Below are 23339 nucleotides of genomic sequence, written 5' to 3' on the forward strand. Positions count from 1 at the left end.
GGCAGCCAATCGGATCCCAGCAGCGCTCGGGCCGCTACACGTAGTGGAGAGTATACTGCACTGTGGGACAGCTGGAGCAGGCGATGGTGGACCGCTCGTGAGGTGAGCTCTGACCCGGAAGGGAACGGGGTTGGGCGTTCGGTCTGGACGTACTGAGGCGGGAGGCCGAGGCTGACCGGGAGCCCCGTGCCACCCTTTCAGGAGCGCCCTGGCAGCCAGCTTCTCTCTGCAGGCCGGACAGCAGAGGGCCGGAGGCTCCCCTTAGGAAGCAGGCTTTCCTGAGTAAAGACTGTAAAGAAATGAAATCTCCACCTCTTTAAAAGTGCCGATGGGGGGGTTGGGGATTTAGCTCAGTGGTAGAGTGCTTGCCTAGCAAGCGCAAGGCCGTGGGTTCGGTCCCCAGCTCCGAAAAAAAGAAAAAAATAAATAAAAGTGCCGATGGTTTCGGGCCTTGTAGATGAGACTGAAAGGTGTATCATGCACTGATTGGGGGGGGGTGCGGGCGGGACTGAGCCCCCGATTTGACAGTGTCCAATCCAGAATGAGAACTTTGAACTCTGACAGTTGAGGGTTTGCATCTGGAGTGTCTTTTATAACCTCTCCTAACTGTACTTTATTCTTTGAAAACTGAAAGAAAAAAGGTGTTGCAAGACCGTGTGAAGGTTGAATTCTAAGTTGCATGCTATCTGAAGAAATCAGAAATAAGTCTGAGTTTTGCTCCTACTTAAAAAAAAAAAAAAAAAATTAAGAGCCCAGTGGTGGTGGGGTACAACTTTAATTCCAGCATTTAGGAAGCAGAGGCAGGCAGGCCTCTGAGTTGAGGCCAGCCTGGTATACAGAGTTCCAGGTCAGCAGGGCTACACAACAAAACCCGTTATGCTCGTTCTTGTCACCTATGGTTACCTACCTGTCCTGGTAAAGTAAATGTATCTCTGGGGTCTAAATAGTGAACAAAACCAGCTCATCTTTGCAGGATTCCCCTCACAATCCTCATGTTTCCCCAAGGCTGGCTCCCGATCCCAGGTGCTCAATCTAAGATGCCTGGTGGGAGACATCATTCCATCGCTCCCCTCTGCTCTAGGAGTTCTGTGTCAGCACCTGGAACCCAGGATACACACTTAGCAGGCCAGCCAAAGTCTGTTGAAGTTTGATGCTGCTGTTATATAAATTTCTTTTTCTGTTTCCATTTCTCTTACTTTTCCTACCCTCTGCTTATCTGGTTTTTCCTTTTGCTTTAATCTAGAATATCAGAAAAGACTGCCTAACAATTCCTTTATATAGAAAATTCAGGCCAGTTATGATGGCGCATGCTGGTAGGATTTGCTGAAGGAGGCAGAGGCAGGAGGAACTCGAGCCTGGGCTTTACATTTAGGCCAGTAAGAGCATTGACTTCTCCTCCAAAGGTCCTGAGTTCAATTCGCAGCAACCACATGGTGGCTCACAACAATTTGTAATGGGATCTGATGCCCCTCTTCTGGTGTGTCTGAGGACAGCAATAGCGTACTCATAACATAAAAGAATAAATAAATTTTTAAAAATATTTTTAAAAATTAGGAAGAAAGAAAATTCAGGTCCTGTGGGAAGTCAGCTATGAGGGAGGAATGCTATGCTTTGCTTATCTCTATAACAGAAATCTACATAAAACCCATAATCTCTGAGCTAGAAGTTGTGGAACTGCATCATTTCTGTAGAGACATGTCTTTAGCTGCTTATCCAGGACAGTAATGGACCATGAATATTTAGAAATGCTCATCTCTAAGATACACAGGCAGGATGGAATCCCAAGGAAGATGCTCACCAGCAGGTGTAGAGAAAATCCCAGCCTGTGTGCCATTCCTGGAGGCAACAGTGGTGGTGGCCTTTGGGGGACAGGGACTGATGATAAAAGGGGTAGAGAAAATTAGGGTCACATAGGATAGCTGTCCTAGTACGATTTTCAGTTGTAATAAAACTAGCCAGGAGCAGCTTGGAGAAGGAAAGGGTTTATTTGCCTTACATGTTATAGTCTGTAACAGCTCAGGACCTCAAAGACCAAGTTCTCAGCACAAAGCAGTGTTATTTGCCCCAGAGGAACAGAGAGAGCCGGGAATAAGAGAGAAAGACAAGAGAAAGAGGACAAGGGAGAAGGGGAAGTGTAGGGAGAAGGGGACAGGGGTTTTTGTTCTGGAGGGGAACCAAGAGTTGCCTCTGGAGAGAGACAGATATGACTCAGGAAAACAAAGGTAAAGGGGGAAACCCTGTGTTAGGATGAGGTGTCTAATTTTTGTTGTTTTGTTTTGTTTTTGTTTGATTGTTTCGATTTTTGTTTTTGTTTTTTTGAGTCAGGGTTTCTTTGGTTGTCCTGGAACTCTGTAGACCAGGCTGGACTCAAACTCACAGATATCTGCCTGCCTCTGCCTCTCCAGCACTGGATTAAGCACCACCAGATGGAGGTGTCTTATTTTAATTGGGCATGTTAATTAGGTGAGCCAAAGGAGGCTTTTGATTGTTTGACTTTGATACTTTGATTGCTGGACCTTGGGAGTCAGTCTCAGGAGGAGGAAGTGGCCATTTAGGAAACAGACTGTGTGGGCTAGCTTCAGGAATGTAGCAAGGCAGAGGGAATTGGGTAGAAGGGCACCGTTTGTCAGAGGTTTGCTATGCATGGGCTGGCTAGAGCCTCTTCATAGTCTATCAAAGGAAGTAAGGTCAGGAACGCAGAGGCGGAAGAAGCCTGGAGCCAGGAACTGCAGCAGAGGCTGGGGAAGGCAGTTTCCTGGTTTGCTTCCTCTGGTTTGCTTCCTCTTCCTCTGACTTACTCAGTTGCTTTCCTTTCCCCACCTCCCCCACATTCTTTCTCTTTTGTTTTGCTTTTTCAAAACAGGGTTTCTCTGTGTAGCCCTGGCTTCTCTGTAGACCAGGCTGGCCTAGAACTCCTAGATCACCTGCCTCTGCCTTCCAAATGCTGGGATTAACGTCCTGCACCACAAGGCCTAGTAGTTACCTTTCTTAGACAGCCTGTGCCTACCTACACAGGGTTGGCACTGACCAGTGTGGACTGCCAGTAGCAATTAGCAACGAAGAAAATGGCCTACAACATGGCCAAGGCAAATCTGATCTAGGGGCCTCAGCTGATGTTCCTATTCTAAGGCATGTTCTCCAAATTGCAACATTTCCTACAAGAGGGAAGAAAAGGGTCACAAGGCAAACAAAATGTTAACGTGGGAGAAAACAGGAACTTTGAAATATTCTTGAGGGCCCTACCAAGCTGTGGAAAAAAAAAAAAAAAGAAAGAAAATAGTTTGTGATCAGCCACAGTGCAAAAAAAAAAAAAAAAAAAAACTGGACTCAATGGTCCACTGCAAGCTGTGTGTGTGGAGGCTGCACCTATGTTATTGATTACCTCTGCTCCTTCTAATTAATTAACTCCTCACCCATACTCCTGCTTGTGAATTTTAAGCGACCCAATTAAATATTTGCTGGGTCACCGAAGTGGACTTTGGTACAGTTGTACTTTGTGTGTCCAGGGCTCCCTTTTGGGGTGTGTAGATGTCTGTGCATCACACTTATCTGCCTATCACACGACAGTTCCCTCTTCCTAGTTCCCTCTTGCGCTGTTGACATTGAAAGCTAAGTGAAAGCCATATCCATAGAGAGTTTGTGCCAGTGCCCCAAGGTCCTGAACCTCTGTCTGTCTTCACGGACACTGACTGAAGAGACCAAGATGGATGCCGAGGTGAGTTGCCTGCAGGGGCTTTAAGGGACACCTCTGCCGCCATTTCCCTCTCAAGATTTTTCAAAAACATTTCCCCTAAGCTACCTTGCCTACTTGCTCATGGCTGTGGGTGATGGAGGAAACATTATCTCCCTTGAGTCTTATCTGCGCCTGCTACGCTGCCCCTCCCTCTCCCTTTCAGTTCCTAGCCATGAAGTAAGGGGTCTTCCCCTGCTGTGTGCTCCTGGCATGGTGGGTTTGCCCTCCAGGCCCATGCAACAAGGCCGACTAATAATCAGTGATTTCACCACTTAAGATAGCCTCCGCCCGCTTCCTACACACCCCGAAGAGTTTAGAAACATTAGCCCAAGCAAACTTTTCCTCCCTAGGTTACTGATATGCACATGGCTCTGGGAGATAGAGGAGGCATTAGGACCTCCTGGGCTCTTATCCAGGTCCACCTCCCTTAAGTTAGTCCATGCAGCAGGGTGTGGACTGGAGCGGGCAGGGTTCAGATATGTTGGTTACTTCAAATGTATGCTATAATCACAAAAAGCTAAATTACTATGGGGCATGTTCTTCTGGAAGTTTCTTCATGATATGGCATTCTGCCCTGGTCACTTCGTGGATGTTTTCCTGTGACTTCCTGGGCCACCCACTCTAGCCACCAACCAGAAGCTCAGCTGCCCCCAGAGCTGTGGTGATCAGGTAGCTCTGTCTGAGCAGGTCTTTCTTCTCCACTGCAGACCATGCAGTGGCTTACATCCCTCGCTCCATCCCTGCCTCTCAAATTCATAGTCTCTCTTTCATAATTATAATTGTTTTATATATGTATATATGCATGCACATAAATGGAGCTGGGTTTAACGGACGTGGCAGTAGCTTCTGTATTTGGAGTATGTGTTGTGGTTATATAACTTTTAAAATGGACTTTTTTTCACTATAATTTATTTACATCTGTCCTCTAGTAGTATATTTAAAAGTACTGCTTAAGGTACCAGAGGAGCCATGGTAAAGACTTAAAACAACACGGGTCTTGAGTCTGAATAAAGAGACGTGTTCCTGCATGTCCTGGTCTGTCAGCCTCTTAGGACTCCCAGCTGATTAGTGCCCTTGTCTCTAGAGCCTGGGGTCAGATAGGGTGGAGGCACCCTATTGGGTTGGGTGTGACGTATAGCAGAAGTCTATGGAAAAGTGGTTACAGATAGAGCCAAATGGGCAGAAGGCTTTCAACACAGACTGATGGGCAGAGCCCTTTCCCAGTTTGCTTTGGGTCTGGTTCTCTGGAGTCTGAGACCTGGTTTCTGGGGTTTCTCGTGTGTCTGGGATTGCCAGCTTCCCTTGCTTCAGAGCCCAGCCTGGCCCCCTGTTTTGATGCACTCTATCGCATAGCTGGACCGTTTTCAAACCCCACACTGGTCTTTGATATTTCAGCCAAAGAGGAAATTTGGAGTGGTAGTGGTTGGTGTTGGCAGAGCTGGCTCAGTGAGGCTGAGGGACTTGAAGGATCCACGCTCTGCAGCATTCCTGAACCTGATTGGATTTGTGTCCAGGTAAGGCCACTTGGCTTGTGCTCTGTGATTTGTGGGAATCACAGTGGTAGCCCCACAGGGCATGCCAGTGTCTCCAGAGAACCACGCAGAGTGGGCCCTGGGAACCTCCAGTCTGGAGAGGACTGGGAGCTAAAGTCAGGGGCCTTGTTGCTGCACGCCCAGGGAGTGATGCCCAGTGCAGACCGCACACGGAGCATGAATGAGCGTGGTGGTTACTACAGAATGTGCACAGTGAGTGGGTGGTATGTCTGGCCTGAAGGAAGTCTAGGCGCGTCATTCAGTCATTCTGTCATTCAGAACAGTCATCGGGCGTCATACCTTATATTCCTTATACCATTCTCAGCACTATGCCAACCCCAGTTCCAGATGAGAAAACCTCAGAGACATAGAAAGATTCAGCAATCTTAACAACGGAAAACCCAAAATTACATGTAAAGACAAGTATTTTTTTTTTCTTTTTTTTATTTAAAAATTAAATGAAGGTAATATGCAAATTATTAGGTCTCACTATGATTTTTTAAGCAAAATTTGTTTTTTGCCCCCCCCTTTAACTTTCCATCTCCTGCATCCCTTGCTCTAAATCCCTTTTTAACTTTTCTGTGTGGATTTTTTTCCATCTAACCTGCATCCCTTGCTTCATGGTAAATCCCTTTGGGCTTTTATGGCATCTCTATTTTTCTGTGATAATTTTTTTTTTTTTTTTTGAGACAGTGTTTCTCTATAAGTCCTGGATTTTCCTGGAACTCACTATGTAGGCCAGTGTGGCCTTGAACTCACAGAGAACCTGCCTCTTCCTCCCTCAATGGTTCAAAGTAATCAGGAGGCCTCTCCCAGTTTCCTGGCATTTAGACTCTTTTCTTGTCAGATTCAGGGTAGGAATGGTCAGGTCTGCCTTCTGAAGGGGTATCTTTTTTTCTAGTTCTTTGAGGACTTTAGATCGGAAGATTCCTTTACTGCATCCTGCTAGGGGTCCCTAGAAAGTCTATCTTGAAACCTCAGTTCAGTCTGCCATCCATGTTTGCATAAATTCCTAACTTGTCTTTTTTTTCTCCATCTTTATTAAATTGGTATTTCTTATTTACATTTCAATTGTTATTTGCCAACATCCCCCTAACTGTATTCTGGCCATGTGTCTCTCAGAAGAGTGGGGGTTCAGTCTGGCAGGACATCCCCTGGTGCTCTTACTAGGATATTTATTCCTACCTATTAGGTCAGAGTCCAGGGTCACTCCCTGTATAAGCTTTAGGTAGTGGCTTAGTCCCTTCTGGTTGCTTGCATTGTTTCATCCATCTTATCTCCCTTCTCAGTTTGGTTTGCTGCTGGCATTCAGCCTATGTATGGGCCACATGCTGTGTCTCTCAGAAGGCTCTGAATGGGTGCACTTCTTTCTTCATCCATCTTATCTCTGTTTTAAATGGGTGTTCCTTCTGTTTTAAACTTTGCTTCCCTATTCCCTCCCAAGGGTATTCTTGTCTCCCCCCCTTTTTTTTTTATTGTTTTAGATTTATTCATTTATTATATATAAGTACACTGTAGCTGTCTTCAGATACACCAGAAGAGGGCACCAGATCTCTTTACAGATGGCTATGAGCCACCATGTGGTTGCTGGGAATTGAACTCATGACCTCTGGAAGAGCAGTCGGGTGCTCTTAACCGCCGAGCCATCTCTCCAGCCCTTCTTGTTCCCCTTTTAAAGAAGGAGTGAAACATTCACATTTTGGTCATCCTTCTTGAGTTTCATGTATTCTATGCATCTAGGGTAATTCGAGCATTTGGGCTAATATCCACTTATCAATGAGTGCATACCATGTGTGTTTTTCTGTGATTGGGTTACCTTACTCAGGATGATATTTTCCAGTTCCATCCATTTGCCTATGAATTTCAGAAAAGTCATTGTTTTGATAGCTGAGTAGTATTCCATTGTGTAGATGTACCACATTTTCTGTATCCATTCTCTCCCACTTAGTCTTTTTGTTGGTATGTGCTGCTGCCTATGTATGTGTCTCCATTCTCTGTCAGAATGTGAGCTCATCCTTCGTTCGTGTTTCCTCCCACAGTGCAGCACACAGTAGGCAAACAAGAAGTGTTGGTCAAATCTAGCAGTGTGCAGTGGGTAGCTTGCAGATTCCGGCTTGGCTGAAGTTGCTGTTGTTGGTCCCGTGTTGCTCTGTGGTAGCATCCTTCCAGGACCACTCACTCCTCAGAGCTTTTGCACTGGGGCTTGGTACAGGATGGCCTGGCTCTCGCTTTTTCACTACCCTGTTCTCTGTCATAGAGATAGTCCCACTGCTCAGCTGTGGCAATTGTGGCCTCTCTGGGCTGGCTGTAATAGAGGAGGGATGCTTGTTTTTCTCCTGATGGTCGCCAAGCCTTGAGTATATGGTAGTTTATACCAGGGTGGCGTGAGTGTGAGGTTGGCCTCATGTGGTGGTCACAGTATTTCATCAGGAGCTTAGTAGGAAATGACCGCAAAAACCCTTTTGTGTGAAGTACGAGGATCTGGTTCTTTTTATTTTAGAGAAGTAACTTGGGAGAGTTCTGGTTTCTACAGAGTATTAGTGGCCATGTTGGCTTCTATTCCAGGTCTCCTGAATTCAACCCTAATGCCTCTTGCTTTCCTTCCTCTACAATGGAAAATACCCAGGAAATAGAAAGGAGAAAACTAATTTCTTACTTTCTAAAAGCTCATCCTTGGGCATTGTTGGGAGGGGAGGAGAAGAGTACAGTTCATTTAATATAAGATCTGTCTACTTTTAAGACTGCTTGTTATTCTGAAACAGACGAGAGCTTGGGAGCCTTGATGAAGTGCGGCAGATTTCTTTGGAAGATGCTCTCCGCAGCCAAGAGATTGATGTCGCCTATGTTTGCAGTGAGAGTTCCAGCCACGAAGACTATATACGGTAGGTTTCCTGAGAGATGGCTTAGCTGTTAAGAGCACTGACTTCTTCTCCAGAGGTCCTGAGTTCTATTCCCAGCAACCACATGGTGGCTCACAACCATCTGTAATGGGATCCGGTGCCCTCTTGTGGTGTGTCTGAAGACAACTGCAGTGTACTAACAAAAAAAATTCTGTCAGGGGCTGGATGTGGTAATGCATGCCTTTAATCCCAGCACTCAGAAGGCAGAGGCAAGCAGAGCTGTGAGTTCCAGGACAGCATGGTGTATATAGTGAGACCCTGTGAAATAAACCCTTTTATCCCAAAGTTGCTTTTGATCATAACGTTTATGCCAGTGATAGAAAGAAACCCAGAGTTTAAATATTGATGAATAGTGAAATGATCTTATAACTGGACAAGCTTGGTGTGGATTTGTTTTGCAAGGCTCTCGGCTGTTTGCTACACTCTGCCACGGGCTCTTGTGCATTTGCAGACTCGTGTCTCTACAGGGCATCTGCGTGTTTATCTGAAGTGTCCTTTCCCCGGGCTTTTGTTTTCAAAGGCAGTTTCTGCAGGCTGGCAAGCATGTCCTCGTGGAATACCCCATGACACTGTCATTTGAGGCGGCCCAGGAGCTGTGGGAGCTGGCCGCACAGAAAGGTGAGTGTTCTCTGACTCTGGTGTGGCCTTGCCACACCTCTGCCTCCTGAGTTTCTAGGCTTTTCCAGTAAGCCGCCCTATGTGCATCTGCTTGGTCCTGAGTTCCCCAGCTTCCCCCGGCCCCAGGCTGTGGATGCACAGGGAGGTGTGAGGATGAGAAGAGTGCAGAGGACTTTGTGGACTCTTGACTTTGTTCTAATGAAAACAGTGGACTGGTTTCCACATGTCATAGTGGCATGATGTTGATATTTTAGTTGTACCTCACATACTTACTGTTGTTTTTGTTTGTTTGTTTGTTTGTTTTTTAACAAAATCTCAATCATTGGATTTTACCAATGAAGACTTGGAAGCCAGGTATTAGGTTAAAAGCCTACTAGCTCAGAGACATAGAGAAAGCACCTAGATGACATTCTCTTCAGCTGATATCCTAGAATGAATCCTCTCTAAAAATCTCCTACAAACTGAATGTCCCTCCCTTCTACTTCCTGTGTGTCTCTCTATCCATCCTCCTGACTTCCTCTTACTCTCTATGGTTTTTCTATAATAACCCTATGTTCACTTCCTGTCAACTGTACAGGCTTGTTCCTCCTCTTGACCAAGGTTGACTTTTTTTAATCCTGTTGACAATATTCGAGCAGAATGCTCTTAGATTAGGTATGTGTTAAGGCTGAGCCACACCACAACTAGAAATAGGTTTTTCCAGTAAGTAAAACAATCTCAGGGTTCACAGTGTGATCAAACATCCTGCAACAGCTTACTAATGGAAAAGTTCCCACATCAGAGTATTTGGTTGTCTTATAGGTAGATATACTATATAGTTTCCTTGTTACACTAATTTAGTAAGTATTTATTAAAGATTCACTAAATGCTAGGAAACTCTTAAACACACTGTTGTGTTTAGTTCTCATAAAGTTTGGAGATTAGAGATCTTTGTTTGCTGAGGTTGGTGATTTATGAAAAAAAAAGGTGGGGGGGATTTACGTCCTCAGACTGGTGGAAGTCCAAAGTCGAGCAGCTATATCCATTTGTTATCTGAGACTTTCTTGTTCTCTGTGTAGCAGATTAGCGAGATCCAAGGTCCTGATGGTCTATCTTCTATTTACCCATCCTACTGTAAGGCTTTCTCCTTTTTTTTTTTTTTTTTTTTTTTTTTTTTGGTTTTTTTTTCGGAGCTGGGGACCGAACCCAGGGCCTTGCGCTTCCTAGGCAATTGCTCTACCACTGAGCTAAATCCCCAACCCCTCTCCTGAGTTTTCTAATTGGGTTTTTAAGTTTTTCAATTCTATCTTTATTTTAGACTGAGTTCTCTTCAGTATTTCTGATTCTCTACTGAATCCCATTTTCAAGTCCCCAATTCTTGTCCTTTTGTTCGGACTTACGTCTGTGTCCTTGTCTGTCACTCGGGTGTTTGTTGCTAGGCTCTTCAAGTTCATTGAACTGTTTGCCGATAGCTGCTTTTTTATTTATTTTTACTTTATTTGCATTGGTGTTTTCCTGCCTGTATGTCTGTGTGAGGATGTCAGATTCCCCAGAATTAAAATTATGTCTAGACAGTTGCAAGCTGCCATGTGGGTGGGAATTGAACCCAGATCCTCTGGAAGAGCAGCCAGTACTCTGAACCACTGAGCCATCTCTCCAACCCCTGCTTGTGTCTTCCTTAAACTCTATCACTGGTATACATTTGATTGTTCTTTTTCATCTGTGTCCTGTGATTGGAGAGAGGCTCAGCTGTCAAGAGAAATGGTTGCCCTTCCGTAGGACTTAGGTTTGCTCCCAGCCCGTGTGGCAGCTCATAACCATCCAGTTGCAGGGCTTTTGATATCCTCTTCTGAACTCCACACATGCGGTACACACACAACATACATGCGCTCAAAGCTCCAGTCCCCAGAAAATAAAAATAAAGGTAAAAAAATGTTAACCCCTGGGATCCATTTAAGTAATTGTCACCAGAGAAAACTTCTGTAGAGCTGCCGGCTTTTCAGGGAGGACATACTGTCTTAGCCTTTCTTTTCTTTTCTTTTCTTTTTTTTTTTCTTTTTTCTTTTTTTCGGAGCTGGGGACCGAACCCAGTGCCTTGCGCTTGCTAGGCAAGTGCTCTACCGCTGAGCTAAATCCCCAACCCCTGTCTTAGCCTTTCATATTCTTTTTTTTCCAGTGAGACCTGGGCATGTGGACTTCCCTTGACTGTGTGTCTAGTATGAGATTCAAGGCTGCCTCTGTTGAATGAAACTGTTTTTGTTTTTTTGTTAGTGTCAAAGTTCAGGTGATTTTATATCAAGTATGAGGATTTGGTTAATACTTCAGATTCAGGGTTGGTTTTGAACGGGAGGAATGGGATAATTCCAATTCAGTGGTAAGCAAGACAGCATTGGTAAAAAAGCAAGTGATAAGAAAGCAGTCAAATGGAATATATTGGCTGGATCTGTTTGGCCTGGTAGGCAAGATGTGCTCCCAAGCTATGCCTGGGAGTGAGGATGGCGTGGATGGGATCTTGGTCCCTAAACAGGGTATCCAGACTGGCAGATCGTCTGTGCCACCAAAGCGAGGCCTGCAGGTTGGGTTCCAGGACGCACTAGGCTGAGTTGTGCACAGTTGTGTGTGACCTGGTTTAGAACTGGGGTTAGGGAGAGAGCAGACCGGCAGGCTAGGGTCCAGGGCATGGGCTATGCGACCTAGACTAGACCAGGCTGGATATGGCATGGATAGGAAAGAGTCTATTGGACTAACCAGACTGGATTGGTGACAGGACGTGGGACGCAGCCTAAGGCTGGGAATGGCTCAGTTCAAGGGACTCATCAGATTGGACTAGTGCACTGGATGTCCCTTCTTTTAAAATCGTATTCAGTGACGGGCTTCTCCTTTCTTCCTTCCCCACCTCCTGTAAGACTGGCTTCTCACATTCCACATGGTGGATGGCATCACCATTTTCTCGTCTGTACCAGCTCATTTCAGTTTTGTTTAACATAATACTTGCCAGGCTCACTCCCACTGGTGGGAATTGCAGGACCTCAGCCTCACTGCGGAAGAACTGTGGGCAAGCACCACAGTTGATTTGTCCTGAGTCTGTATTTTGACGCTTTGAAATAGTGCTGAGATGAGCAAGGGCGGGCAGATGTCTCTTTGACAATCCATTTTCTGTGGACTACACAAGTAGTAACAGAATTCGCAGGTCATGCCAGGTCTATTTTGAACCCTGTGAGGAACTTCCACGGTATTTTCCGTAAGGACAGTAAGTTAGGAGCCATGCTAGCCGTGCTACTGTAGGGGTCCCCATTCCTTCAGCTCCCGTCCTCGCCAGCATCGCTTTGGCCTTATATTTGTAATAGCCATCCCAAATGGAATGCGGTGATGTTTCATTTGTGGTTATATTTTCCATTTCTTTAATGATAAATGCTGAACATTTTTCCCTGTAGTTCCTGGCTGCTTGCATGGCTTCTTTGGAGACATTTCTATGCATATTGCCTAATTTTAAATTTTTATTACTATTACCACTTTTCCTGGTGTATGTGTGTATGTGTGTGCATGCGTGTGTGTAGGGATGTGTGTGTAGGGGTATATACATATGATAGTACCCCATACTGAATCTGTATTTTATAATTTTAATTCCTTTTGTATGCGGTGTTTTATTCTGTCAGTCGTTATACATGTTACTTTGCTGTCATGTCCGGTGTGTTGTTTGGCTTTTGTCGTCTGTACTTTTGTGTCTTACCTAAGGAATCTCGCCTAGTTCAGTTACAGCGATTTGAATAAGAAATAGGCTCCAATGAGTACTTGGTTTCCAGATAGTGGCTGTTTCTGGAGAGATTTAAGAGAGAAGTCTGGAAGTTGGTGATTGTATAGCCTTCTCCTAATCCTTTTCCCGTTCTCCCCGACCCTTCTTTCCACTTCATGTTTTTGATTAAAAATGTGCTTGCTCACTTCCTGCTTTGCTGCCACGCCTGCTGCTGGGATGGAATCCTAACTCTCGCTCAGTTATCATTTGTGGTTTTTCACAGCGAGAGAACCAGTGTTCGCAAGCATTTACCATGTTTCCATGTACTGTGTCCTAGTTTCCGAGCGGGTAGTGAGTGTTTGCTGATTCACTGTGAGTGGGATTTGATCAGTAGGTAGCACGGTATTTCGCATGTGGTCATCCACTGTCACAGCATCAGTTAGTGAAGAGGCGACCCCTTAATTTCAATGGCAGCAGTTCTTCACGTGATACTAAAAGCACAGGGAAAGTAAAAGAACTGACAAGTGTGAAGGACTTTGATGCGTCAGAGGAAGGACTGAGTAATGTTCAAAGGGGCAGCCTTTGTGAAGGAAGGCTGCAAATGACATCACTGAGAAGTCTGACATTCGGATCTACAGGATTTCACCACTGAAGAACAAACCAGACGACTTGACTGAAAAAGGGCACTCTGTGGAAATTCTCATTTTCCAAAGTGGCAAACAAATAAAACGTCGCCAGTCCCTAAAGAAATGCTAATAAAAACTCCAAAGATCCCACAGTCACTGTGACACTGCAGGGGTCTCCGTGACCACCAGGGCCAGCAGCGCAGTCATTCACGGAAGGTGAAAAGGTAGCTCAGCCCAGCGTAACTGAGCAGATGGTTTGGTTCAGACTTCAGAGGCTGACCCTGAGCGAGTAGTTTATTTTTGGCACATTTAAACACTGTACAATTTGGTGAAAAAATTCCTAGTGATAATTAACTCAAAATCCCATGTGTACAATAAAGCTTAAAATGGGACTATACCAAACCACAAAGATAGGCTCTAAAGATTGACTACATGTGACACTTTCCACAAAGATAGGTGCTGTAGATTGACAAACTCATGATAAGGGTCTGGGCACGAGGTCACCAGGCATGTCCATGTCTGTTCCCAGCATCCTGGGCAGATAACATTCCTGGTTCCCCTTATCTGTGAGCACAAGAACCTCCATGTGTCCCACAGATAGCTAGTATTAACCAGAAAGATGAGTTTTCTCATGGATTTGGAGATGTTCGGAAGCTGTGCACATTACTGTCGGGCGTGGTGTGTGAGGGTAGAGTGGCATGGACCGCGCACGTGCTCCGGGTACTGTTTGTGGCATCCTGTATCTTGTTCTGGAGGGAGAATGGCATAGCCTCCAAGCACAGAGTTGGCTCTATACCAGGTAATGGCCACCTTTTATTCTGCTTGTCCCAATAGGGAGAGTCCTGCATGAGGAGCACGTGGAACTCTTGATGGAGGAATTCGCATTCCTGAGAAGAGAAGTGTTGGGGAAAGAGCTGCTGAAAGGGTCTCTTCGCTTCACAGGTCAGTGAGGCACGGTGGCCACAGGGGAGGCCCCAGGACCGGGCATCTTCTGTACTAAGATCGCTGGCACAGAAACCATCCAGATTAGAGTTGTTACCTGGGCAGTCTTCCTCACACTGCTTCTGTAGTATCCTTTCACGTCATCAAACTGGGAAAGTCAGTAAGCTATTGAAGGGGAAAAACAAGAAGCCGCTGAAGAGAGCCTTGTGCAGACCAGGAACCATATAGACCGCAGTGCCTCAGCATAGCTGTACACACAGTCTGTCCACAAAGAGACGAGATTAAAGGGTCTGCTCAGGTGTGATTCCCAGCATCGGATTACAACTGTGTAGAGCTCCAGTCCCAGGTCATCTGACAGGGTCTTTATGTGGTGCACAGACATACCTACAGGCACAATACCCATGTGCATAAAAAAAGAAGGGAAATTTTCAAGAAGGGATTAGACCTAAGGCTTGGTTCACTGACCATTTTAATAAGTATTTTTAAATTATCTTTAGAGAATTTCATGCAAGGACAATAAAAACATCTATATTTGTAACTTTTCTAGTTAGGACAAAACGCCTGTCACAGCAGCTTGAGGAAGTGTTCATTTAGTGCTGTGGAGGGGATAGTACAGTCCACCATTGATGGAGAAGCCCTGTGGCGGGATGTTTGATTGGTCAAGAAGCAGAGTGAGCAGAGTGCTGGTTCTTAGCTCCGATTTCTCTTTTCCACTTTTTATTCAGCCCAGGACTTCAGCCCATTGTTGGCTCAGCCACTTTCCTGATGGTTCTTCCTCAGGTTAAAGCTCTTAACTCCCTTAAAGACACACCCAAAAGTGTGACTCTAGGTAATTCCACCTCTAACCAGGCTGACCGGGGAGATTGATTACCCATCACTCTGTTTTTATCTTTCCTTAATGAGATTCAATTACAACCTGACTTAAAAGGTGACCCTTTCAGGAGCAGAGAGGAGGAGGTGGGGGTGAAGGACTCAGAGAGGGGGACCAGGAATGGGGGTACCATTTGGAATGTAAATAAATAAAAATTCTAATTAAAAAAAATCCAAGCTAAAATAAAAAAAGGGTGAGTCATAAATCTCAAGGATGATTCTGTCCTGATCTTTCAGGCAGTTTTTCTTGGTGATATTTGAACCAGGGCTGGAAAGGGGTTTAGGGTAGAGAGAGACAGGCTCTGGGCTCAGTCCTCACCATTGCAGAAATGAGATGAAGCAACTTAGCCGGAGATTATTTTCCTGTAGAATGCTGTAGGTGAAAACTTTCCAGAAAGGACTAGAAGTGGCTGTTTGGAGAGGGGACCATTTCCATACAGAACAAAGGGAGCATTTACTGTCTCTCCCTTCACCAAATTACAAGGACATTGGCTATACCAGTGATTCCTCTTGAGTAATCCGGGTTTTTATGTCGGTCACTCGTTAAGTATTAACTGTAGGTAGTTATCTAGATCTTAGGGGAGTCACGTTCAATTGACTTCTCTCTGGTCCCCACTCAAGCGTACTTCCTTACCCCAGGGCTTTTATTACAGGAGATCCTTCTGTGTGGAAGGGCATTACTAAGTGGTAAGAATGTCTTCTGGCTTGAAAATCTCGTGAGAGTTTTATATAATGGTATAACTATTAACTTGGGCAAGAAACGTGAGAACATGCCTTTGACACTGTTATCATTACCACTGTCCTTGTGATATGGGTAAAACACCACCCCAGAAAGGCAAGTAGTAAGACAAAGGTGGCCCAGGTGGGACAGAGCCGGCTGGGATTTCACTGTGTGGCTCAGGCTTTTGGCGGCTGCAGCAGATAAAGGCGAACGCAGAAGGAGCCTGGGACACTTAGTTCCCGTCTACTGAACTGTTTGCTTTTACTCCTCACCTGCTGCTGCTTTAGAACATGCTCAGCATTTTCAGTGTGACGCCAAAGGCAGAGAGTAGATTTGGTTACAATGTCACAGGTAGAAGTCCCTCAAACTTAGGGTATGTTCAAGATTGGGAGGGTAAGAGGTAAGCGCTGTGATAACCACACAGGATTGTCGTGCAGATTCCCATGTGGAGTGTGCTTTCTATAAAAACATTTCCCGAGACCAACATTCTTGGTATGGAATTAGACTAAATGTTTTCTTTATACTTCTGGTTGTCATGGCAACATCCTCCTCCTGCCATCTGCACAGGCAAGACTAATTAACAAGAATCAGAGTCCCAAAGGCTAAAACGTCTTAGTTCTTCCATTTATCAAATGTCTTTAAATCATTTATTGAAAATATAATTATTTATATATATATCAATATTTATTTTCACATGTATGGATATTGGATTCAGTATATTAAAAGAGAAATCTAAAAAAATTTTTTTTTTTTTTTGGTTCTTTTTTTTCGGAGCTGGGGACCGAACCCAGGGCCTTGCGCTTCCTAGGCAAGCGCTCTACCACTGAGCTAAATCCCCAACCCCCCAAAATATTTTTAAAACATTTCTTTTTCTGAGCTGGAGGGATGCTCAGTGGTTAAGAACACTGGCTGCTCTTCAGAAGGCCTGAGTTGATTCTCAGCAACCACGAGGCGGCTTATGACCATCTATAAAGAGATCTGGCGCCCTCTTCTGGCCTTCAGATGTACATGCAGAGAGCACTCCTACATTAAACTTTTTTTTCTTAGAAAAAATTTGCGCTTCCCCTAACTTCTCTCAGCTCCTCCCACCATATCTACCTACCCATGTGTGTGTGTGTGTGTGTGTGTGTGTGTGTGTGTGTCCCCACCTCTCTTCCCTCCCTCCCTCTCCCTTTCTAAAACAGAACAATTCTCTGGCTACATTGACGCCTGTTGTTTGTTTGCCTTACTTTACTAACAATATTGAATTTAAAAAAAGAAAATTTTCAAAAATTTAATTAAAATACTTTTTTTTAAACAAAAGAAACATCTTCCATTTACTCACCTTGCTTTCCATCCTTTCATCGACCCCCGTACACACATGCGCCATGAAGCAGGAGGTCCTCCTTTCCTTGTATCTCTCAGCTGGGCCCCTTCCGCAGCTTCCCTGGTATGATGTTTGTGAGACAGTTCCTTCCCCGACTCTCTCAGCGTTTGTGGTTTCTTCCAGCTAGCCCACTGGAAGAAGAGAGATTTGGCTTCCCTGCGTTCAGCGGCATTTCTCGCCTGACCTGGCTGGTCTCCCTCTTCGGGGAGCTTTCTCTTATTTCTGCCACCTTGGAAGAGCGAAAAGAGGATCAGTATATGAAAATGACCGTGCAGCTGGAGACCCAGAACAAGGGGTGAGTCGTGAGGAGCAGTGAGAGAGAGATTTCTTTACTGAGTCTTTTTTTTTTTTTTTTTTTTTTTTTTTTCGGAAGCTGGGGATCCAGGGCCTTGCAGCTTCCTTTAGGCAAGCCTACCACTGAGCTAAATCCCCAACCCCGAGAGAGAGATTTCTTAACATCCTCAGGCATTGGTGAGGGCTGCTCTGAAGAGGGCCTGAAAGACCATTGCCGTGCATTCCGACCGCAGACGGGTGCCTGCTCTGTGGGGAGAGAACGCTGTTCATGTTGTCTTTCACCCTGTGTACCCTCTGAGGTGCGAAGGAACAAGTAAGTCCAGCTGCCATTGCATAGATAATGGCTTATAGAAATAAAGCAAGGGGTTGGGGATTTAGCTCAGCGGTAGAGCACTTGCCTAGCTCCGAAAAAAAGAAAAAAAAAAAAAGAAATAAAGCAAGTTGCAAGTAATTAAGCTATGTAAGTTATTAATTTAAGCTTTAGTTTACTTATCTTTTCATCTATCATAGAGATAGGATGTGACTGTGTTGTCCAGGCTAATCCCAAACTCTAGGCTCAGGCAGTCCCTCTGTCTCAGCCCCTTAAGTAGTAGCACACAGAAGCTTCTGCCTTTACCACCATTGGATATTTTCAGTTATGAGGAAACTGAGACATGAGAAACACATTGGTATTCTGTGTGGCCTCAAACTGCAACACCCTGCTATTTGGAAGGATATATGAAGTTGTCTTAAGTAGATAAAACTGGAATAAATCGAATTTATTTTATCTAGAATTAAAGTAGAAATAGTGAATATGTAGCCCAGGCTAGCCTTTAATTTACTGTAGACGATGTAGCACACCTCACAGTCAAGAATCTCACACTCCAGCGAGCCTTGCCCGTACCCCAGCTTGAACTTTGCAAAATATGCATGGGGGCTACTTTATGGATAAAGTTTGATCAGCTTTTTGTTACCTTCCAATATTCAGCGACATGTTTGCTTGAAGTCACAATCAACTAGGCAGAGTTTTGTATTTTCTATGGCCAGATATCATAGCTCTGATAGATAGATAGATAGATAGATAGATAGATAGATAGATAGATAGATAGGTGATAGGAAGAGGAAACATAGGTAAAGGAGTATCTTGGAGACAGTTGTGAGTCGTGTCAGGGAACTGAAGTAGATACAGAGGTGCCTTGCTGTCAACAGGAGGGCATTGCTATCCAAATGGCGAACAGGTGACACGAGGAAATAAATGCTCGGCTGTAGTAAGACTGGAAAAGTCACTGTAGCCTTTAGGTGCTCTGGTGGTGCTGAGCCACCACAGAGAGGCAGCCTGTCAGGGAAGGTGAAGTCACATGAAATCAGGTGTACCTACATGTGTGAACATACATGTGGAAGCTGGAGGTTGAGGCTGTTATCTTCTTCCTTGACCATTCTACTCTATTAACTGAGACAGGGTCTTTCCCTGAATCCAGACCTTGCAAATCCCATGCGTCTGGACAGCCAGCTTCCCTGGAGTCCTGTCTCTGCCTTTTGAACTCTGGATCACAAGGGGGCCACCAGGCAGGTACAGCTTCGTGTGGGAGCTCAACTCTGGCCCTCACGCTTGTACAGCAAGCATGGGCCTGCATCCCTACATCTCTCCAGCTCCGCGCAGTGTGACCTTTCCTTCTTTTTAAGATTTATTTTATATATGAGTACACTGTCACTGTCTTCAGACGCACCAGAAGAGGGCATCACATCCCGTTACAGATGGTCATGAGCCACCACTCAGGACCACTGGAAGAGCAGTCAATGTTCTTAACCACTGAGCCATCTTCCAGCCCACCAATGTGATTCTTAACATGAGGAATTTTTTTTTTCTTTGCAGTCTGCTGTCATGGATTGAAGAGAAAGGGCCCGGCTTAAAAAGAAACAGATATGTAAACTTCCAGTTTACTTCTGGGTCCCTGGAGGAAGTGCCAAGTGTAGGAGTCAATAAGAACATTTTCCTGAAAGATCAGGATATATTTGTTCAGAAGCTCTTAGGCCAGGTCTCTGCAGAGGACCTGGCCGCTGAGAAGAAGCGCATCATGCATTGCCTGGGGCTGGCCAGCGACATCCAGAAGCTTTGCCACCAGAAGAAGTGAGGAGGAAGCTTCAGAGACTTCTGAAGGGGGCCAGGGTTTGGTCCTATCAACCACTCACCTTTAGCTCTTACAATTAAACATGTCGGATAAACACAATGAGAATAGTGTTAATGACTGTGTTGGGGTGATATTTGTGTCTGGACCATCCTGTGGGAATAAGGAAAGAACCTTCCGAGGTCACAGGTCATAGCTTAGTTTCATTTTGTCTTGCTAGTAGCAGCCCTGTGAGGAGGGTATAGCCAAGCTCTATTCACTCCTGTGGAACAGCTTGAAGTCATCCATGTTCCAAACCACTTACCCTGAGCTGCAATCCATCCTGTGGGAAATGTGTCTGTCCCTCATAGTCACTACTAGTTGCTGGCAACCCTGTCTTACTAACCAGTGGGTAACATGTATGTTAGTCATGGTAAGGAGTTTTAGTGGAAGGCCGCTAACAATAACTAATGACAAGAATGTGAAGAAGATGGCTGCCCCTGTGCACCGCTGGTAGAAATCCATGTGAGTTTGTGGCAAGTAAGTCTGGGGTAAAGAGACAGACAATGAAGTAGCCTAGAACAAGCCCTGGCAGTAATGGTGCTCGGCCTACAGGAGAGAGTCCTGGAGAGAGAAGTATGACTTGGTTGCTGGGAATTGAACTCAGGAGCTCTAAGAGAGCGGCTAGTATTCTTAACCACTGAGTCATCTTCCCAGCTGCCGCCTGCTTTTTAAAATGAACAGGTTTCATCATAACGCTTTCATACATGTGGATCATAGACTCTGCTTATCTTAATCAAAATAATTATTTACCAAAATAATCTGTCATTGGCCACTACCCAAGTGGTTTTCAACCTGCAGGTCTTGACCCTCTTGGAGATTGCATATCAGATATTTGTATTATGATTCACAATAGTAGCAAAATTATGAAGTAGCAATGAAATAACTTAAGGTTGGGGCCACCACAACAGGAAGAACTGTATAAAGGATCGCAGATTAGGAAGGTTGGGACCCACTGCTCTACCCTTTCCTATTAGCCCTCTTCTGTCCCCAAGCTGGTCCTCTTACCTTCATGCCATATATGTATATGAAGCAAAATGTACAATTTGAAGAAATAAAGAACACCAGGAAATAGAATGTTGGAGTTGACATTCTCAGAGAGATGACAAGTTTAAAGAAAGGCCTGATGAGAAATGGAATAGAGAGTGGTGTCCTCTGTGGAGACCCTACCCCAGTAAACTTGCAATCAGTAAAAAGGCCTGAGGGACCTCCTAAAAGCAAAGGGAAGGGGTTGGGGATTTAGCTCAGGGGTAGAGCGCTTGCCAGAAAGGCAAAGGCCCTGGGTTGGGTCCCCAGCTCCGGAAAAAAAAAAAAAAAAAAAAAGAAAAGAAAAAAGTAAAGCAAAGGGAAGTTTATTCAACAAAGGAATCAAACACATCAAGGAATCAGAGCTTACACAAATGTAAGGACACTGGCAGGCTCCATCTCAAGCAGGAAGCAAGCCTTGGCAGCTTCAGTAACATGGGTCACCTTCAGCCAAGGATGCAGGGGTGAGCAAAGGGCTTGTGGAGTCTTCCTCATGGTAAAGGAAAGCTGGTGAAGCCAAACCGTGACCAGGGAGTTCCTGCATGGAGGACTGGAGAGGCCATCACATGAAACTGAAACTGAAGCCTGGATTGAGTTGGAGACCCCAAGATCTCAGAGATGCCAGAGCCATGGGATACTGTTATTTCTGCTGGGCGAGAATAAGACCACTACAACTTTGAGGCAAATTTGAAGTAAGCTTTAATACTGGCTGATGGACTCTGGTTAGTTATGCTGGCCACGTGTTTATAAAGGCAACCTCTAAGGCTATGTACATCCCCCACTGGCTTCATCTGGTAGGGGTCAAGCGTACATCCTGATGAACGTCCAGCCTAAGTGTGATCAAGTATATCCAGTGCGGTTGGGTCAACCCAACCTGTTAGGGAAGTGAAAATGTATGGCTTATCATATGGACAGCACCTGTCCCTGCGCAAGGGACTTCCAGGTTCGAGGCATTTTTGTTTAAGAATCCTTTTGGGCACAGTAATTAAAACGTAACTTTGTATCTCACAGTACCTGCCAAGGGATGCTTCAGCCCAAGTGGAAGCAGAGCAGTAGAGAAGTGTGGGGCGGAAGCACTGGAGGGCATCTCGCCATCAGATGTGGAGAAGCAGAATTTGGAGTTTGTCCTGCTGGTCTGTCTCGCTCTGGTCCAGTGTTTCCCCACTCTCTCCCCTTCCCTACCGTTTGGAATGGTGATGTGTGCTCTGTGCCATTGTACGTCGGAAGTGTGTGATTTGCTTTTTAATTTTACAGGGGGTTACAATTAAGAGATTACCTTGAGTCTCAGAAAAGACTTTCAGATTTTTAAACAATGTCGAGACCTGTGATAGACTATGGGGACTTTTGAAGTTGGACTGAATCTATTTTGCATTATATGGCTCCAGCCCATGGGGCCCAAGGAATGGAATGTGATGGTTTAAATGAAAATGACTGGGGTTGGGGATTTAGCTCAGTGGTAGAGCGTTTGCCTAGCAAGCGCAAGGCCCTGGTTCGGTCCCCAGCTCCAAAAAAAAAAAAAAAGAAAAAAAAAGTGATCCCCTAGAGGCCCATGTGTCTTGAACTTGGACTTGGACCATGGTTGGCCTACCACTGAGCTAAATCCCAAAACGTTTTATTGTGGCATTCAAATCCACTGAGAAAGACCAAAAACTTATACTCAATTCAAATGTAGAGTAATGAATCTATTCTTGCTGCTAGGAGCAGGACAGCAGTCCTTTTTTTTTTTTTTAAAGATTTATTTATTTTATTTATATGAGTACACTGTAGCTGTCTTCAGACACATCAGATCCCATTATAGATGGTTTTGAGCCACCATGTAGTTGCTGGGATTTGAACTCAGGACCTCTGGAAGGGCAATCAGTGCTCTTAACCATTGAGCCGTCTCTCCAGCCTGTAGGGCAGCAGTCTCAGACCCAAACAGCAGAAAAGGGTTAGGATGGGTTTTAAAAGGTTCTGATGGAACATCAGAAAGGTGTGTATTACAACTATCCATAGAATCCACAGCCGGACAGGAAAATCGCTCAGCTTCCTCAGGTGTTGCTTTCTTTTCCAATATTAGTAATAAAAAAACTATTTCACTCTTCCCACAGTGATGATAAGCAAGTTTTACAGATGTGAAGGCAGCTCTTAGTACCTCTCAGCCCATTACCCTATTTAAGATAAGGGCCACTAGGATCTCCCAGCCCTTCCAGAATGAAAGGTCAATAGCCCTTAAAGGATTCCTGGCTTCGTATTAAATTTCTTAAGCCACCACAGGGGACCTCTGTAAATTATTACCCAGGTCTGAGCATGCTAATGTCTGGGACAGAGCACTTTATTTTTAGGTAAGCAGTAACACAGTGCCATCAGGTTAGGGCTGGCTGCCACATCCCCACATTGTCACCAGGTGTGGGTTTTGAGGTTTGATAGACTATGGAGACTGTTAAAGTTAGACTGAATGCGTTTTGCATTATGATATGGCTGCAAGCATTGGGGACAAGGAATGGATCCGCCCAGATCCAGTCTCAGTCTCCCAGTGCACAGATCAAGATGGAAGATATAAGTTCTCAGTTTAAACCAGGCATAGTGATGCATACCTTTAGACCCAGTGCTAGGATGGCAGAAGCAAGTTCATCTCTAAGAGTTCAAGGCCAGCCTGATCTACATAGAGAACTCTAAAACAGCCAGGGTAGAGACCCAAAAACCACAACATGCCTTGGTCATAGTGTCTTCACAGCAATAGAATAGTAACTAAGACAGTGACCATGCAGAACTGGTGCTGGGAGGGCATCCTGACAGACAGTGCAGAGGTTCCAAGGTGTTATAACCCAGAGACAGGAGCCTATCTCTGTGGCTGGGACTTGTTCTGCAACCAC

General features: G+C 45.0%; 1 protein-coding gene across 2 annotated transcripts; it reads left to right on the forward strand.

The window, feature by feature from the left end:
- Blvra (biliverdin reductase A) lies at nucleotides 1-19524 on the forward strand. Of its 2 annotated transcripts, none has more exons than XM_032904147.1 (8): nucleotides 1-102; nucleotides 3568-3715; nucleotides 5129-5247; nucleotides 8028-8147; nucleotides 8686-8783; nucleotides 13956-14063; nucleotides 17144-17315; nucleotides 19167-19524. In XM_032904147.1, exons 2-8 carry the CDS (start codon nucleotides 3704-3706, stop codon nucleotides 19423-19425), a joined length of 888 nt encoding a protein of 295 aa, XP_032760038.1. In that variant the 5' UTR covers nucleotides 1-102; nucleotides 3568-3703; the 3' UTR covers nucleotides 19426-19524. The 2 variants fall into 2 exon arrangements, with proteins under 2 accessions (XP_032760038.1, XP_032760039.1); XM_032904148.1 differs by having other exon boundaries at nucleotides 3-102; nucleotides 3582-3715.
- The last annotated feature ends 3815 nt before the right edge of the window (nucleotides 19525-23339 follow it).

Source organism: Rattus rattus, chromosome 5, assembly GCF_011064425.1.
Source record: "Rattus rattus isolate New Zealand chromosome 5, Rrattus_CSIRO_v1, whole genome shotgun sequence".
NCBI classification, from domain to species: domain Eukaryota; kingdom Metazoa; phylum Chordata; class Mammalia; order Rodentia; family Muridae; genus Rattus; species Rattus rattus.